This window comes from Typopeltis vanoorti, chromosome 15 (genome assembly GCF_054136105.1).
Source record: "Typopeltis vanoorti isolate ZY-2024b chromosome 15, IOZ_Tvanoo_1.0, whole genome shotgun sequence".
Lineage (NCBI taxonomy): Eukaryota > Metazoa > Arthropoda > Arachnida > Uropygi > Thelyphonidae > Typopeltis > Typopeltis vanoorti.
In genome coordinates, this window is record NC_143563.1 from 53,313,051 (window position 1) to 53,331,638 (window position 18,588).

Here is an 18,588-nt window from a genome sequence, read left to right on the forward strand (position 1 = left end):
AAGAGGTTCATTGCCAGCCTTGTGCAATGGGGAGTGTGATTGTATGTTTTAACTATGAAGATCAAAAAACGATTCTCATTTCTTAATGTACCTGCAAATGTTTTATTTTCTAGTTACAGAATGCAAGTTGTTTTCGTATTTTGTAACATATAGCAAAATATATCTTGTAGCATCAATGACTTCCATTCACTATTATTATTATTATTATTATTATTTTTACACTTTTTTTTTCAGTTGTTTTATTCAAGTTATGTGTAATCCCCATATGTAATATACACATAATATTGTAGCATTAATTTGTGGAATTGCCCCCACTTGAACTTTTACTGCTATTCCAAACTGATGTTTAATATTGTTCCCCATGCTTACATAAAAAATTAAGTTTTTTTTTTCTTTTTGGGTGGGGGGGGGGGTGAGGGATATCTGTATAACAAATTTTCTTGAATGAAACAAAAAAAAATGTTGATAACAGAGATAATTAAAAAATTATTTTTATTTATATGCAACATTGCAAGAGGTAAAATTAAAATTATTAGTTAGGCTGGAGAATTTATAAGTGTATGATAATAAGTACAGAAAACAATCTTAAGATTTTACCGCCTTCCATTTCATGTTCTTCAGGTATCATAAGCATTATTTTAGCTTATCTGCTGAAACTAATGCAGATTTATTTTTTTTCTAGAGGAGTACTTAATGAATGCTATAAAACAGTCAAACATTAGAAAATAAATGCTGTCCAGCAGGCATAAGGAGTAATAACAAAGGCATATTTCATATAGAAATATGTATAGATGTCATGAAAATGAAACTCTTCCAGCTTCCCAATCTGTTATATATGTACACATACACACACATATATATATATTACAGATATTTAAGATTTTGCTTCAACTTCAATGCAAACAATCTTTATTTTAACCTTCTTGAATGTATGAATTTTAATCAGGCTATCAGCTTAAGTTGAAACTAGCAACATTCATTCCATTTTTTTTTTTTTTTTTGCATTATGTACAAAATGCAGGTATCTGTAAATAATGATAAAAAAAAGTATTTTGCATATTATCACTGGGAAGTTTATAAAGTTCACCTAAAAGCTATTTTTTTTTTTTTTATCTATCAATACAATAGTTTATGTATACAACTTTAACCATAAACAAAATGTATACAATATAGTTCATATAAATTTAAATTGCTGAAGACATAGCTATTTTCCTGATCAAAGATGATAATGAAAATCAAGGCCTCTCAGAGGCCAAAAAGACAGGCCACAGTGCTTGTATTAGTCTGTTACCAAGTGCTATTCAAAAGGAATTGTTTTTTTTTTAACACTCAGTTCCATATACACACATTGTATCAAGCTCATGTGTAGAAGCATTTAGACAACCAGGCTTCCTGAAGTAATGCAAAATAATTCGCACCTGACAACTATCTACATCATTATATCTTTTATCTGAATGCCTTTAAAAACTCTAAAGCACATAGGCAGCAATATGTATAAAAAATGAATCTGTTAAGACATTTCAGTGAACATATATGAAAGTTTATGCATCTAGTCTAGTACAACAAACTGTTGATACGTAAGCAACAGTGTGTTGTTGAACCAACAATCAGTATTAAATTTTAAATATCCCTACCCAATCAATGTTTTTAAAATTATTAAGAGATGGCATAAATTATAAAAGTAGAATGTTACAAGGCAATATTCAGTTCACATAAGCAGCTTCCTTTTGTCATTCACTTCCTATTATATATTTCTTAACTATGGCAGTTTTGCATACTTAATTCTTCTCAACAACTGCAGTCTTCAAAGTCTTGCCTACAACTGTTGTTTTAAATTGTTCGGGAACAGGAAGCTCCACCTAAAAGAAAAAGTGAAATTCAAGTAATGCTACAATATTTTTTTAAAATGCATCAACAAAATGCCATTAATCAAAAATTTAGTGTTTGTTTTTAAAAAAAAAAGCATGTCTATGCTACACAAAACATTTAGAAATAAGATTCTTAATGTATGAAGGAAGAAGAAATCCATCCCTGGCTGTTCAACCCCCCCCCCCAAAAAAAAATCTTAAAAATTTCTCTATTGGAATAAAGTACCGTACTTACCGGCGTGTATAAGACGCACTTTTTTTCCTTTGAAAATAGGTCTGAAAAACAGGGTGCGTCTTATATGTCGATATTCAGTTTTTTATTACTTTCATTTCTGGAAATTTTCTCTGTTCCGAGTTACACGATTTCTTTCTTGCTTCCTTTCGGTGTGTGAGAGCATTCCAGTTACGTAGAGTTCAGTGGATGCCGATGCGCTGTCATAGACTATCACAGCTGTGTTCCTGTTCGTTTAAACTTTCCAATTGTTGTTGCGGTTGTTGTGAATGGTGTTAAATTTCTGCAGTTAAATTTTCTCTAAATTTCTTGGCAAATTATGGCTGAAAAACGTCAGCATTGCTACAATATTGCATATTGCAATATTCCAGTTACGTAGAGTTCAGTGGATGCCGATGCGCTGTCATAGACTATCACAGCTGTGTTCCTGTTCGTTTAAACTTTCCAATTGTTGTTGCGGTTGTTGTGAATGGTGTTAAATTTCTGCAGTTAAATTTTCTCTAAATTTCTTGGCAAATTATGGCTGAAAAACGTCAGCATTGCTACAATATTGCATACAAGCTACATGTGATTGTGTATGCTAAAGAAACAGGACTGCAGAGAAACATTTCGGGCTACCCCCAACCGAGAAAATGATAAGAACTTCACGGAATCAGGAAGAGGATCTAAAAAAAGCAACTCACAATAAACAATCTACGAAATGGAACTAAAAAATGGCCAGAACTTGAGACAGAACTGAATACTTGGATTTTAGACCACAGAAAAACGGGACTGTTCAGTGTCTGTAAATTGAATTTCATCGATTTGTCATTAACACAAGGAAACGAGAAAATTTTGAGCTTGCGCAAATACGAAACATGGACGAGCTTCTGCTGACTTTTGATATGCCCTCAAACAAAACTGTAGATTCCAAGGGCACAAAAAGTGTGCCCTTGGAATCTACAGTTTTGTATTAAAACTTAGGGGCACGAAAAAACTCACTACACGGTTGTTTTATCCTGCTGTGTTGATGGCATAAAATTGCCACCACTATTGATTTTTTAAAAGGAAGACGCTACCCAAAGAAAAAACTGCTTAAAGGAGTGTTTGTACATGTTCGTGCAAAAGGCTGGATGGATGGAGGAGGAATAAAGTTATGGATAGATAAAATTTGGTCTAGGTGCCCTGTAGGACTGTTGAAGAAGCCTGCCCCTGTTAGTATGGGATCAGTTTCTTTCTCATAGAACAGAAGATATTAAAAACTCAGTTAGCTGTAATTCCAGGAGGTCTAACTAGTCAGCTTCAACCTTTAGATGTCTGTATTAATAAACCATTTAAGGGATTTATGAAGGGGAAGTAGAACAGCTGGACGCAGTCTTCAGATTTTGAGGTCACGGCATCAGGAAGAAGCCTAGCATTTCGCAAGTTTGTGAGTGGGTCAAAGTTTCATGGGATACTGTGAAAATTGACACAGTGGTTAAATCATTTAAGAAGTGTGGCATTAGTAATGCACTGGATGGTACAGAGGACAATTTGTTGCATGATGACTCAGATTCTGATTTAGAAAAGGTTTCAAGTGTCTCTTGTTTAGCTCTGGAGATGAATTTCTGGGTTTTGACGAAGAAGATTCAAAGCTGGGTACTCTTTCCTAGTTAGATTAGGTATTTGTTGAAAGTAGACCTACTTATTACTTTATATTTGAAATACTGTAAATTCATTATAATATTCAGTGATAAAGTTTTTTTCCTAAAAAATGTGTACAAAAAAGGGGGTGCGTCTTATATGCCGGCAAATACGATAATTAAAATTTTCGTATTTGTATTCTCGTAAATTAATAATCTAAATTTTATACAAACTGTTTATTTCTTCAATCCTTTTAAGATTTGAGATTAGGGGAAATAAACAAAACAGAACAGAGCGAGGAGGCAAGATGCCAATGAAGAACCAAAAACATCCATCTAGTTACTCTTCACCAAAAAGGATGAAACAAGAGAATTATTGACTTATTTAGAATTGACAATAAGGACACCAAATGTGTCATGCATGTGTGTTTTGTGTATGCAAGGAGAAAACCTTGAAGAGACTTTTCAGTTGAAAAATGACCAGAATGTTTGCTGCTTTTTTGACAAGAAAAAAATACCTGCCAAACAATACAATGTAAGAAGAAACTAGCATATCAAATGGGACTCCGAACATGAATCCCATAGAATCAATAAAATAGAAATGAGATTATCACTTCACAGAACATTGAAAATTCTAAGCCTCAAAAGAATCCCCAACTGGTAAATTATCAATTGAGGAACGAATGGATAATTGAAACTGTAGAAGACCTTTGCTTTCAAGAATAATTTATTATCTGTAGTTTAACTTAGGAGATTAACTTGAGACATTTAGAAAATCTAAATTCTTCCTTCGTGAATTTTCTCGTAAAGGAAGGCAAAATGTTCTTGCATTTGGAAATAATTATCACATCCTAAGTGGAAACTTAAAAGAATTGAGAGCATTTACAATAATCCAGATACATTATGGAACAGACAAATTCAAATGTAACTGTGTGCATGTAGTTTTTGTTAAGAGTTTGGTGGTGTAAAGGACAGCTAAGGTCATACTGCACCAATAAAGGCTGTAACAGTGCACAAAATAATAATAAATAAAGGAACAGGTATAGAAATGAGTGTATAAAATAGTATAACAACTGTAAAGAAATTGATACAAAACAGATAAAACCAACTAGGTATTAAAAGCCTATATATAATAATTACATTTTATAAATAAAATTAACATGATAAATACACAATAACTGATGTTCTGTAAAAATTTAATGAAAGAAACACTTGAGAAATCTGATAATAGTTCCTGAAAATAGTTCAGGTGCAAACTTTGTTTGCTTACACATGGATAAAAGATTAAGCCAAGTATATAATTTATAGTATAACTAAGTGGTAAAAACTTCCAACAACTATCTCTAATCCAGAGTATTTTAATAATAAGGATTGATACCTTTTTGGCAACTCACATATGAAAATATGACTTCTGCATTACTTCAACCTTGGTATCACCTCTGGGATTGGCTCCCACTGATGAGACTTTAATAAAGGTTGAAACTGGTCTGGGTAGCGACCCTTCCCATAATGCATACCATTATACATACTCGTAAGGATATGTGCTTTGCATTATGGGAGATACCGAGGGACGTGATGAGAAGTAATTAGCTTCTATATACGAGTTGTCCCAGTCCTGAAAAGAGTTCAGGTGCAACCTTTGTTTGCTTACACTTGGATAAAGGATTAAGTCAAGTATATAATTTCTTGGTATCTATAAATTATTTCTACTAACACATTCCTGAATGCTAACAATGGTAAGTTCTTTCTAATATCCTCATTTTTAATATGATATTGCCATTGATACCATCTGTTCACACCCCTAATCTTTCTCAGGACTCTCATATCTGCAGTCTCTAGTCTTTGGTCAAGTGTTTTACTTCTAAACCAGCTCTCAGATCCATAAGTTAAAACTGGTTTGAACACTGTCTTGTATACAACTAATTTCTCTCTTATTCCATATAAATTTATTCAGTTGACTTCCTAGCATATCAGCTTTGTTGACCCTGTTGTCAATTTCCATATTTAATTTACCATCTTCACTAAAAATCGTGCCTAAGTAGCTGAAATGTTTTACTTGTTCTATAGGTTCTCCATTCACAATGCCTATTTCCATTGTCTTTGTCTTGTTATTGCTAACCTTCATGCCTTATCTATTACAACAGTTATTCAATTTTAGTCAGCGAATCTTGTAGCAGATTTATTTAGAAGTATAACATCATCCACATAAAGCAAAGAGATGACATTAATATCTCCCTTTGCATAATGTGAGGATTATAGATAATGAATAACAGAGGGGATGATGTACATCCTTGTCCGACACCAGATTTAACATTAAATCATCTTCCTGTACTTCATTCAATTCTAATTGCCGACTTACAACTCAAATAAAGACTAAGTGTTGCTTGATATAATGCCCCACTGACACCATACAACTGTAGTGTTTTGAATAGCTTTTCTCTTGGCACCTTGTCATATGCCTTCTCCAGATCTACAAAACTTAAATACAGATCCTTGTTATATTCCCACGACTTCTCAACTATTTGTCAAAGTGAAAATTTGATCCTGACAGCCTCTGTATGGCTGTCAGGATCTAGCTTGTTCATCACCAAGCTTGAAGTATCGATTGGGAAATGGATTAAAGAACTTATAGACTAGCATTTAAATGCTGCTACAATCCTCAGTTAAACGCATAACAAAATCAAAAATTAAAAAAATAAATTTCTGACTTCGTTTTAATTCCTTTGCATAGAAAATTACCGAATTTCTATGATATTCAAAATTTGAATAAACTAATTAAATTATGCTTTGCAGAATCATCAAGTTTCATTTTGCTGCATTCATCTCAGTGAAATAGGATTTCATAAAAAATATGGGTGGGAATTATTTGATATTGCTTATTATTTTAAAAGTTTGGCATGACAAACCCCCCCCCACAAAATGTAAGATAAAAGCAAAGTAATTATATTCAGTAATACTTACATAATCTCCATTAGATTGTGGTATTGAAACATTAAGTTCTGAGGACTTCGAAGAGACTATCTCTACATCTAAGGAATGCTCACTCAGGAACATCTGAACACCATCTGTTTTGTCAATAGTAATTGTTGGCACTTTGCCCATGCTCTGGAGAGGAAAAAGTCTTGATAAGTTTTTTTTTAATTCCAGCATTTCATAGAATGCTACTAAATAATTTATTAAACTAATGATCATTTGATATTTAATGACATTTATTTTGACATTTATTGAAGTGACTTAACTGCTAGCAAAAGAAATTGCCACAAACTGTAATTTCAAAAAATATTAAATCTTTTACAATCACTTTTCCCAGATCATATTTCTTAGGTACAGTCAACTCTCACTATTGCAACTATCATTATGGCAAACATACTATAAAAAAAATTATTAAAAAATCCCAGCCAAAATCCACATATATTATGGAGCTTTGATTATTGGTTATAGCAAATCTTCTAATATATATTCTTTTGGTTCATACAAGTTCACCACACTGAGAATTGATTGTATATATCATAATGTTGACCCTTTGAAGGGTGAACAACAAACCACCTAGACAAGTTGGAGAAGTATTTTTCCATTTCCTAACATCCCAAAATGATTAATGTATTCATTTTTTAAAAAAATATCTACATATAAATGGTGTGCTTAGAATTAATGCTAAAGTAATAACAGGTACAGTGAAATATCATCATCCTCAATTTCCTAATATGTATCCTCAAGAAGTGTTCAGGCCACTATGCACTACATGAATTAAGTTTGCATTATTATTATTAAATCTCCTATCCACAATTTTCCTCCAAATCAATCTATTACTTGTGAACACTCCAATATTATCATATCTAACATTTCGTGCTTCTATGGCACTTCTGACTGAATCAATCCAACTAAACCTTGGTCTTCCTTTGGGTCTCTTTCCTGTACCTGGCATTAAACAACTGTTTTGCTAACCTTTCCTCATCCACTCTATTTAAATGGTCATACCACCTTAGATTAGCTCTGCTGACACCTTCTTGAATGCTAACAATGTCAAGTTCCTTTCTAATATATTCATTTTTAATATTCTGCCATTCATGCCATCAGTCAAACCTCTAAGTTTTCTGAGAACCATCATATCTGTGGTCTCTAGTCTTTGATCAAGTGCTTTATTTCTAACCCAACTCTTAGATCCATAACTTAAAACTGGTTTGAACAAAACACCAAACTAGCAGTATTGTATATTGCTAGTTTGGTGTTTTGTGCTAATTTCTTTCTCATTCCATATAAGTTTCCTCAGCTGCTCACCAACCATGCCAAGCTTTGCTTAATCGGTTGTCTACTTCTAGATTTAACCTGCTTCACTAAAAACTGTGCCTAAACAGCTGAAATATTTTACTTGCTCTACAGGATCTCCATTTATAATGCAGCTGAAGTTTTATATACTCCTGCTTATTTTCACAGTTTTTTTTTTTTATTGCTGATTTTCATGCCAAATTTGTTATAACTGTTATTCAATTTAGTTAGAGATCCTTAAGACTTGCACCAAATGTGTTTAGGAGTACATCATCATATGCACAAAGCAAAGAGCTAAGCTGGACATCTCCAATTCTAATATCAGATCTAATGCCATGCTCTCTTTCATAATGTAATCCACAGAGATGGTGAATAAGAGTGGAGATAATGTGCACCCTTGTTTTACACCTGATTTTACATCAAACCATCTCCTGTATTTCTTTCAATTCTAACTGCTGACTTACAACTCAAATAAAGAAGTATGTATTGCTTGATATAATGCCACATTTATCTCATAACTGTAGTGTTTTGAAAAGCTTTTCCCTGGGCACCTTGTCATGCCTTTTCCAGATCTACAAAATTTAAGTACATATCCTTGTCAAAATCCCATGATTTCTCAACTATTTATCTTAAAATGAAAATTTGATCCTGATAACCTGTATTTGGCCTGAATCCAGTTTCTTTTTAAGTATGCTTGCATAATCTTATCTGGAACACTTAGTAGAGAAATTCCTCTAATCCTCACATTCAGCTCCCCCCCCCCCCTTTTTTTTATATATATATTTTTTAGAGATGGGTACTATGAGAGCCCAACTCCAATCATCTGGAATTTGACATTTTGACCAGCCCTCTGAATTATGCAGTGTAGCCCTGTGCAAAACTTTTATACTTCCGTATTTGAGCATTTCTGGTCAAATATCATCTACTATAGATGCCCTTCCACATTTCAAGTTTTTGACAGCTTTTTCTACTTGAAGTATTGATATCCACCATTGTATGCATTTCTCTTGAAAATTTTGTTTTCAATACAGTCTAAAATGCAGTTCTCTCAGTGCTTCATTTAACAGTCATTCAGAGTAATTATTCTAGACTTCTAGGATATCCTAATCTTCAGTTTTCATGTCACCTTTATCATCTTTGATTCCTTTTACAGTACTCTTTCCTACATTTCTAAGCTTTTTTAATAGCCTCCAAAACATTTTGTTCACCTTCCTGATATTTATTTTCTATATTCTTAATAGTCTTTCCATGACTTTCGTTTAGCTACTTTTACACATGGCTTAGCTCTCTTACATTTTTCTCTGTAATCTTTTAAGACTTTTTTGCTAGGAAGTTTTGGTACATTTTTTTTTTCTAAAACTGCTTCTCTAACTTCTTGTGTACACACGAAGTTCTTATTTTTCTATCCTTACAGACAACTTCACCAGATATCTCCCTAGCTGAATCAATCAATGGCTTCTTAAGAGTTTGCCACTGAGACTGTAGGGTCTGGTTCTTGTTTTCAAACTGCTTCAAATTTCCTTCAATAATGTTTGTATAATCAAGTCTACAGTTTATCTGTAAAAGCTGCTCAATTCTTTTTAAAACTTTCTTTTTATGTATTGTTCTTTTCAATGTAATGTCTATTTTTATCCTGTTTGGCACTAAGTAATGGTCACTTACAATTTCATATTCCCTGTACACTCTTGTATCTTGAACCAGCATGAAGATATTATCACTATCAACAAGGAAGTAGCCACGGATGCTTTTCATATTTCTTGTGTCTTCTCTCCATGTGAACTTGTGCACATCTTTATGTTGAAACATGGTGTTAGTAATGTCTAGTCAATGTCTTGAGAAGAAATCTAGCAAACATTTAGTATTATTATTAGTTTCGTCCTTTTTTTTTAAATTTTTCCCAAAGGTTCCTATATGACAGGTGTGATTCATCTCCTTCCTCCGCAGTTTAGATCTCCAATAAGGACTACTTTTTCCATTTTCTTTATGTCAGCTGCCTGTTCTAATACTCAAAGTTTATCTTCATGTTTGGTGTTGAGTGCTATTGCTATTAATTCCTTTCCTTTATCATTATTGTCTGAAAAGTCAAATCAGAGTAATAGCAAATTTAGGACAAGAGGAATAGTTCATTATATTGGATAGTCTGCTATAGCAAATTTCTTCTAGTATATCATATCATATCTATAGGGCAGGGGTGTTCAACCCATCGATCGCGGAGCGATTTTTGATCGATCTCTTGTGTATTCCTCCTTACTTACAAATTTAATTAAAACTGAAAACATAATATTTTATTTATCATTATTTTGTATCATTTTTAATTCGCTTTAAGTGTATTGCTATTGTTTATTTATTTTTCGTTAAAATTGTCAAATTAGTAATTTTCTTATAAGTCCGGGTAAATGAATTAATCTGGATCAGTGGAAGTCAAACAGCGAGCCAAGTGAATACGATTATAAGCAAAGTGTAAAAACTCGATTGTAGCTTAAATATTAAATATTCCCAAGCACATTACATCATTTTTTACTTAGGTTAAGTCCCATGTGAATATTGAAAAAATAAACTTTGTTTGTCTCGGTATAGTTTGTATTAGATGTTTTTGTAAATAACTCTTTTGAAGCTAACTGTATATACTGCTTTAATAAGAATGGTATAGTGTTAAAAACAAAGGCAATGTTTTTTTCGCCGAAGCTGTACATGGCGGCATTAGAAAGATTGTTATTGAAACTTGTATGTATGAGAAAGGCTTTCAGGCTCTAAGCATAAACATGTCCGAAGTCAGTCAGAAAGAGTTCAAACAACTTTTCGATGGCTGGCAACTTACAATCAAAAGAAAGCAGAGGAGAACAAATTCATCAAATGCCAAAAAAATGTCTTCTCCCCTAGTCCTTCCCAATAATGGTATAATTTTCATGCAAATAAATGCCATTAACTGAGCAATATCAGTGAAGTCGTTTGATTCATCAAATTGTAATGAAAACGCAACACACTGATGAATGTCTGACATTAATCTAGCCTGGGAACTCTTCCTTTTGTCAATTTGAAACCTTGTCTGCGGCCTAGAGGTAGTCTCTCTCTAGCGACGTCTCGAACCGAGAAGCTCCTTTCTGGAAGCAGGAAACTCCTCTCTCAAGCAACGTGGATCTGGGCAGTCTCTCTGGCGCAACTCTAGACCAGGTGACCTCCTCTCTGACAGCAATTCTGAAACCGGGACCCCTTCTGCTTGCTTCAGTTCCTTTTTATTAGGCCTCCTCTGAGACTTCACATGAAGTTTGGCAACCCCCAAAGAATCGGTATGAGTCTCTCATCTTAACTTGAAACTTAAGATGAGAGACTCATACCGATTCTTTGGGGGTTGCCAAACTTCATGTGAAGTCTCAGAGGAGGCCTAATAAAAAGGAACTGAAGCAAGCAGAAGGGGTCCCGGTTTCAGAATTGCTGTCAGAGAGGAGGTCGCCTGGTCTAGAGTTGCGCCAGAGAGACTGCCCAGATCCACGTTGCTTGAGAGAGGAGTTTCCTGCTTCCAGAAAGGAGCTTCTCGGTTCGAGACGTCGCTAGAGAGAGACTACCTCTAGGCCGCAGACAAGGTTTCAAATTGACAAAAGAGTTCCCAGGCTAGATTAATGTCAGACATTCATCAGTGTGTTGCGTTTTCATTACAATTTGATGAATCAAAAGACTTCATTGATATTGCTCAGTTAATGGCATTTATTCGCATGAAAATTATACCATTATTGGGAAGGACTAGGGGAGAAGACATTTTTTTGGCATTTGATGAATTTGTGAAACAACACAAACTTCTGCTTTTTAAACTTGTGTCTATTACTACTGATGGTGCCCCTGCAATGATAGGTAATAAAGCAGGTTTCATTTCATTATGTAAAAATGATGAAAAATATCCAGATTTTTTAACGTACCACTGTATTATTCACCAACAAGTACTGTGTAGTAAAAGATTAAACATAATAGATATTTTGGATATTACATTTAAAATCGTAAATTCTGTTCGAGGAAAAGTCCTGCAACGGATTATTTAAATTACAGGCAGATGATGATAGGGAACTTCTGTTGTACAATAATGTTCACTGGCTCAGCAGAAGTCAATTTTTAGAAAGATTTCTTATATCAATTAACGATATAAAAAATTTTCTTGATGAAAAAGGAGATATTTATCCACAATTGAGTGATAAAAGAGGTTGTTACACTTATCATTTTTAGTAGATTTCTGTACGAAATTAAGCAATTTAAATTTAGAGTTACAAGGTAGAGATAAAAATTTAATTGACATGTTAAGTTCAATAAAAACTTTCCAACAATATTTACTTTTATTAAAGAAAAATATAAATGACTGCGAGTTTAGACATCTCCCATATTTATTAAAATTTTTTGAACAAAATCAAGAAGTGCTTCGCTATGATTTAAAAGAATTTATTCGTGAAATAGAATTAGTTGAGGAAGAAATAAATTCAAGATTTAAAGATTTTAATAAAACTGAAATGATTGTATCTTTTATCAATAATCCATTTCAAGAAAACTTTATTTGAAATTTCTGTGAACATCACAGAAATTTCAAATAAAATTAGTGGGCTGTTTGATATAAACCGAACTGAAGTAGAACTTGAGATAATAAACATTCAGAATAGTTTACATTTAAAATCAATAAACAATGAAGTCATTTGGAAGTATGCACATGAAAAATTCCGAATATTAACTGATATTGCGCGAAAAATTCTGTCATGTTTTGGAACGACATACTTGTCAGAATCTGCTTTTTCAAATATGACCATCATAAAAAATCAATTAAGAAACCAAATTACAAATGATCACTTGGATCATTGTCTGCGATTTCATTGTCAACTTGACTATGAAAATATTGCGAGGTCCAAACAATGCCAAATTTCACATTAATTTTTTTTTTAATCAACCAGCATTTCCTGTAACTTGTGAGTTTGTAATCAATCTGTTGTTTTTCCTAACTTTGGTTTTTCCAAAATAGAGAAATAAATATTTTATTCCAATATATATATATATATTGGAATAATAATTTTTTTTTGTTGCATTAAAATAATTAAAAGTGATAAATATATTTTTAAATACACAAATAAAGTTTTTAGTTGTGTATTTTTTTTAAGTTGTTTATTTGTGCGTAATCAGATATCAGGTGGGGGGGGGCGTGATCTATATAAGAGAGTAGATCGCCAAATAACTTTTTATACAAAAGTAACTCACGTAGTAAAAAAGGTTGAACACCACTGTTATAGAGCATAGCCAGGATTTAAGTGGTTTGTGATAATAAACAAGTTTGTTATAGTGAGAATGAGAGATAATTTATACTACTGCAAGTTTTTCCTTGATATGGAACCAACTTGAGCAGCTATAGGATTTAACATCTAACATATTTCAAATAAAAATATCTGAAATAACTATTTTCAGATCTTGAAACAGAGATGTCAGCTACTCTAGATGACAATTACTAGATATTATTCTACATACTTCTAAACAATCACTAATCAGCTTTTATGAAAGACATTCACACAGACTAATATAAAAATATGAAGCATTATATCAAAAGCAAAAATTTACTGTTGACAACTCTACTTACTAATAAATGGATTATTAACATTTCTGGATGCCCAGTATCTAATGTTGAGACTAGTGTGTGGTAGTTAAAGGCCATGATTTTGCTGTCGTGTCTAAATACATTCCATATTTTGATTTTTTTGCATTATCAAATGCAATCTATCAGGACTTTCAAGCAAACATGCTAATAAACTACACTTTAAACTTGCTGCTTCACTCTTTAGAAGCATGTAATTTATCTACCACTGAATTTCATGCACTACTTTCATTAAAACAAAAAGAATCATATCTATTTCAAAAGCGGATAAATGAAAAGTAGTAATATTAATGGATAGGCCAGACTATGAGAAAAAGATAGACTGCCTTTTACAGGATACCTCCACCTATCAAGAAATTAGTTATAATCCTACAAAAACAGATTATTCAATTCAATAAGATCCTGGTGAAGTTGTTAGCTGAGATCAAAATACTTGGTATGAGTTACACATCCATTGCCACGGATAGTCCTCTGTCTCCTTCATTTATCCCCAATACTCTCTTTGGTTTCATTATATCAATTTTTTTGCTGTTTGACCTCATTCTGAAAATGAACTGCCATTTTTAGAAGGGCAAGTTCATTTTCAAATACACATTTAAAGAAATCTGAATTGAAACAAGCGTCTCTCTATCCCAAAAGTTGGGGAGATTCTCATTCTATGCAAACATCAAAAATAGTTTCATTTATTAATATTAATTTCTAGCAAGTGACAACCATTTTTAATTGGTAAACTGACTGTTGCATTGACTGACTGAAACAACAAGCAAATCAAAGAACAGGAATAAAAGTTTATTATTGGGATATTGTATAATTTTGTGGTTTTATGGGGTTTTAATGCCACTTTCCTTCATAACATGATCCACATAAATGTTAAATAACAAGTGATAATGTGCACTTTTGTCTCACACCTAATTTAACATCAAACTATCTTCTTGTACATCCTACAATTCTACCATGATTTACAACTTAAATAGTAAACTGTATTGCTCTGTATCATTTTCCATTTACTCCATATAATTGCACTGCTTTGGAAAGCTTTTGTTGGGCACCTGTTGTATGCCTTTTCCAATCTGGAAAACTTAAGTACAGATCCTTGTTATATTCCTATGATTTCTCAACATTTGTTATAAAGTGAAAATGTGATCTTGACAACCTCTATTTGGCCTAAACCAAGCTTGTTCTTCTCACAGTTTCTCTTCCACAATATTTCTCACACCTATCAAGTATGCTTACCCAGAACCACTTAGTAGAGAAATTCCTCTAATCCTCACATTTGGCTTTATTTCCTTTTTTTATAGTCCCTATGAGAGAGTTCTACTCCAATCATCTGGAATTGAACCTTCTGATCAGACCTGAATTATTCAGTGTAGCTACTGCAAAACTTTTTATACTTCTATCTTTGAGTACTTCTGATCAAATATCATCTACTTCAGCTGCTTCCCACAATTCAGGCTTTTGATAATTTTTTCTACCTCAAGCAAAAGACTATGCACCCTTTCTTGCATTCCTCTTTCAGCATTTTCTGAATTCCAGACATTCAGAATATCCTCATCTTCAGTTTTTATGCAACCTTCCTCATCTCCAATTTGTTCGGTAGTGCTCTTTCATTCATTTTGAAGCTTCTTCAATAGCCTCCAGAATATTTTTCCCCATTCCTGATATTTATCTTCCATATTCTTACTAACATCTTCCCATGACTTTTATTTAGCTACTTTGACAGACACACACACACACACACCTACTGACTGATTTGTGTCACCATGATTTTCTTATATTTCTATCCTTGCAGACAGCAGAGAAGTGTGCATCCTTCACTTGAACTCTATTTTACATCAAAACATCTTCACGTATCTCCTTCAATTCTAACTGATGATTTACAACTCAAAAGACTATGTACTGCTTGATAAATCCCAATTACACCATATAACTGTAGTATTTTAAGCAGCTTTTCAGTTTCTACAGCTTCATATACTTTTCTTGATCTACAATACAGACCATTGTTATATTCCTGTGATTTTTCAATTATTTGTCTTAAAATAAAAAAACACTGACCAGGCATGCAGTCAGGAATACATATCCATACTTGAAGTTGAAAAAGTTATCACAGGCTTGAAATGTGGAAAGGCAGCAGGAGTAGATGATATTCGACCAGAAATGCTGAAGTATGGTGGTATAAAAGTCTTACAGTGGCTGCACTGCAGTTCAGAAAGCCTGGACAGAGGGACAAATTCCCGATGATTGAAGTAGATCTCTCATAGTACCCATATATAAAAAGGGAAATAAAACTGAATGTGAGAATTACAGAGGTATTTCCCTACTGAGTGTTCCTGGCAAGATCTATGCAAGTATACTTGAGAAACGGTTGAGAAGAATTGTGAAAGAAAAGCTTGGTGAAGAACAAGCTGGATTCAGACCAAATAGAGGCGGTCAGGATCAGATCTTCACTTTACGACAAATAGTCGAGAAAGCATGGGAATATAACAAAGATCTGTATTTAAGTTTTGTCGATTTGGAAAAGGCATGTGACAAGCTGCCAAGAGAGAAGCTATTCAATACGTTACAGTTATATAGTGTCAATGGGGCATTATATCAAGCAATACTTAGTCTTTATTTGAGTTGTAAGTCAGTAGTTAAAATTGAAGGAAGTACAGGAAGATGGTTTAATGTTAAATCTGGTGTGAGACAAGGATGTACATTATCCCCCCCCGTTATTCATTATCTATATGGATCACATTATGAAGGAAAGTGGTATTAAAAATGATATCAAAATTGGAGATGTTAATGTCAGCTCTTTGCTCTATGCAGATGATGTTATACTTCTAAATAAATCCACTACATGTCTGCAAGATTCTCTGACTAAATTGAATAACTGTTGTAATAGATATGGTATGAAGGTCAGCAATAAAAAGACAAAGACAATGAAAATAGGCAGAATCATTGAAAATGTCAACTAAGTTGTGAATGGAGAACCTGTGGAACAAGTAAAACATTTCAGCTACTTAGGCACAATTTTTAGTGAAGATGGTAAATTAAATATAGAAATAGACAACAGAATCAGCAAAGCTGGTATGGTGGGAAGTCAGTTGAATAAATTCATATGGAATAAGAGAGAAATCAGTCGGAACACTAAATTAGCTGTATGCAAGACAGTGTTCAAACCAGTTTTAACTTATGGATCTGAGAGCTGGGTCAGAAGTAAAACACTTCAAAGACTAGAGACCGCAGGTATGAGAGTCCTGAGAAAGATTAGAGGCGTGAACAGATGGCATCAATGGCAATATCATATTAAAAATGAGGATATTAGGAAAGAACTTGACATTGTCAGCATCCAGGAATGCGTTAGCAGAGCTAATCTCAGGTGGTATGGTCACTTAAACAGAATGGGCGTAGAAAGATTAGCAAAACAAGTGTTCTCTGCCAGGTTGGCAGAGGAAGACCGTGATATAGGTGGATTGCTATGGTACAAAGTGCCTTAGACGACAGAAATATAAGATCTGATAATGTTGGAGTCTTGACAAGTAACAGACTGATTTGGAGGATAATTTTAGATAGGAAGTTAGTAATGATGTAATTTTTTTTTATGTAGTACTATCGTATCCTTGAGGGTACATGGCAGGAATATGATGATGAAATAAAATCTGTTTCTAAACTTCACTCCCCATCTGGTCAGAACCCAACATGTTATAAAGTTTATCTTTCACAATTTTCCTTAGCCTCTTAGGTATTCTTGCTTAAATCTGATCTGGAGAAACTTACCAGAAAAAAAAAAAAAAAGAATAAGCCCCTCCCACACACAATGAACAAGGATCTTACTTTTCTATTTTTGCAGGCAACTTCATCATACATCATAGCTGAGTCTATCAATTGGTTTTTCTCCAGATGTTACTGCCATCTATGGTTTGGCCTTAGTTTTCAAACTCACTTTTTCATTCCTAATAATTTGAGTAGGCAAGTTCCTGTATCTGAATGGTTCTTTTGAATGAGATACCAACTTTTATTTTGAATAGAAATCTAGGAGATAATTTCTATTATTAACTCTTAACTATTAATGATTTCTTTTCTTTTAGTGTTACACAGTGATCAGCATTCATTTTATAAATTATGGATTTTACAACTGTGTTATAAATAACTTTATTATCTCGACGTTTCAATCTTCATATCAAGATCATCATCTTAAGCATACACAATTATACTATACCAGCTGCGTTACATTACAAACTGTAAGTTAGAGAAACAAAGATATGATCACGTTATTCTACTGGCATGACCTCTAGTGAAAAAAATAATTCACAATTTTCCTTAGCCTCTTAGGTATTCCTGATTAAATCTGATCTGGAGAAACTTACCAGAAAAAAAAAAAAAAAAAGAATAAGCCCCTCTCACACACAGTGTACAAGGATCTTACTTTTCTATTTTTGCAGGCAACTTCATCATACATCATAGCTGAGTCTATCAATTGGTTTTTCTCCAGAATGTTACTGCCATCTATGGTTTGACCTCAATAAAAAAGACAAACCAGATTACAATAAAACTATAACCATTCCCTACATTAAAGGAACATCAGACAAAATAAACAGAGTACTACAAAAATATAACCTCAAAGTCACCTTTAAACCTCCTGCAAAATTAAAAAGCTTACTCAACTCATCCAAAGACCCACTCCCTCCGCAGGCCCACCCTGGAGTATACCGTATCTATTGCACCTGTAACATACCATATATAGGAGAAACAGGATGCACAATTCCCATCAGACAAAAAGAACATAAACGACACATTAAATATAATAATTATGGTGAAGCTGGCCTTTCTGATCATGCCCTGAACACCCTACATAGAATTGACTGGAAAAGCACTAGTTGTCTACATCACACCAAAACATGGTATCAACGCAAATTTAAGGAATCCTGTGAGATCGTTATCAACCACCCCAATCTGAACAATAATGATGGTCTAAAAATCCCATACATATGGAAAGCATATATTCGTCCCACGAATCCTTCCTCTCTAAGA

The 18,588-nt window shown here is 33.3% G+C and overlaps 1 protein-coding gene across 12 annotated transcripts in view; it reads right to left on the reverse strand.

The window, feature by feature from the left end:
- Positions 1-475: 475 nt before the first annotated feature.
- Positions 476-18,588, reverse strand: part of capt (adenylyl cyclase-associated protein 1) — a 257,904-nt gene continuing 239,791 nt past the window's right edge. For all 12 annotated transcript variants that reach the window (XM_090404789.1, XM_090404784.1, XM_090404788.1 and 9 more), the window contains 2 exons: positions 6,663-6,806; positions 476-1,859 (listed from right to left, as the gene is read on the reverse strand). In XM_090404789.1, coding sequence (XP_090260915.1) covers positions 1,779-1,859; positions 6,663-6,806 — 225 coding nt within the window. In that variant the 3' untranslated portion in view covers positions 476-1,778. The remainder of the gene's footprint in view (positions 1,860-6,662; positions 6,807-18,588) is intronic.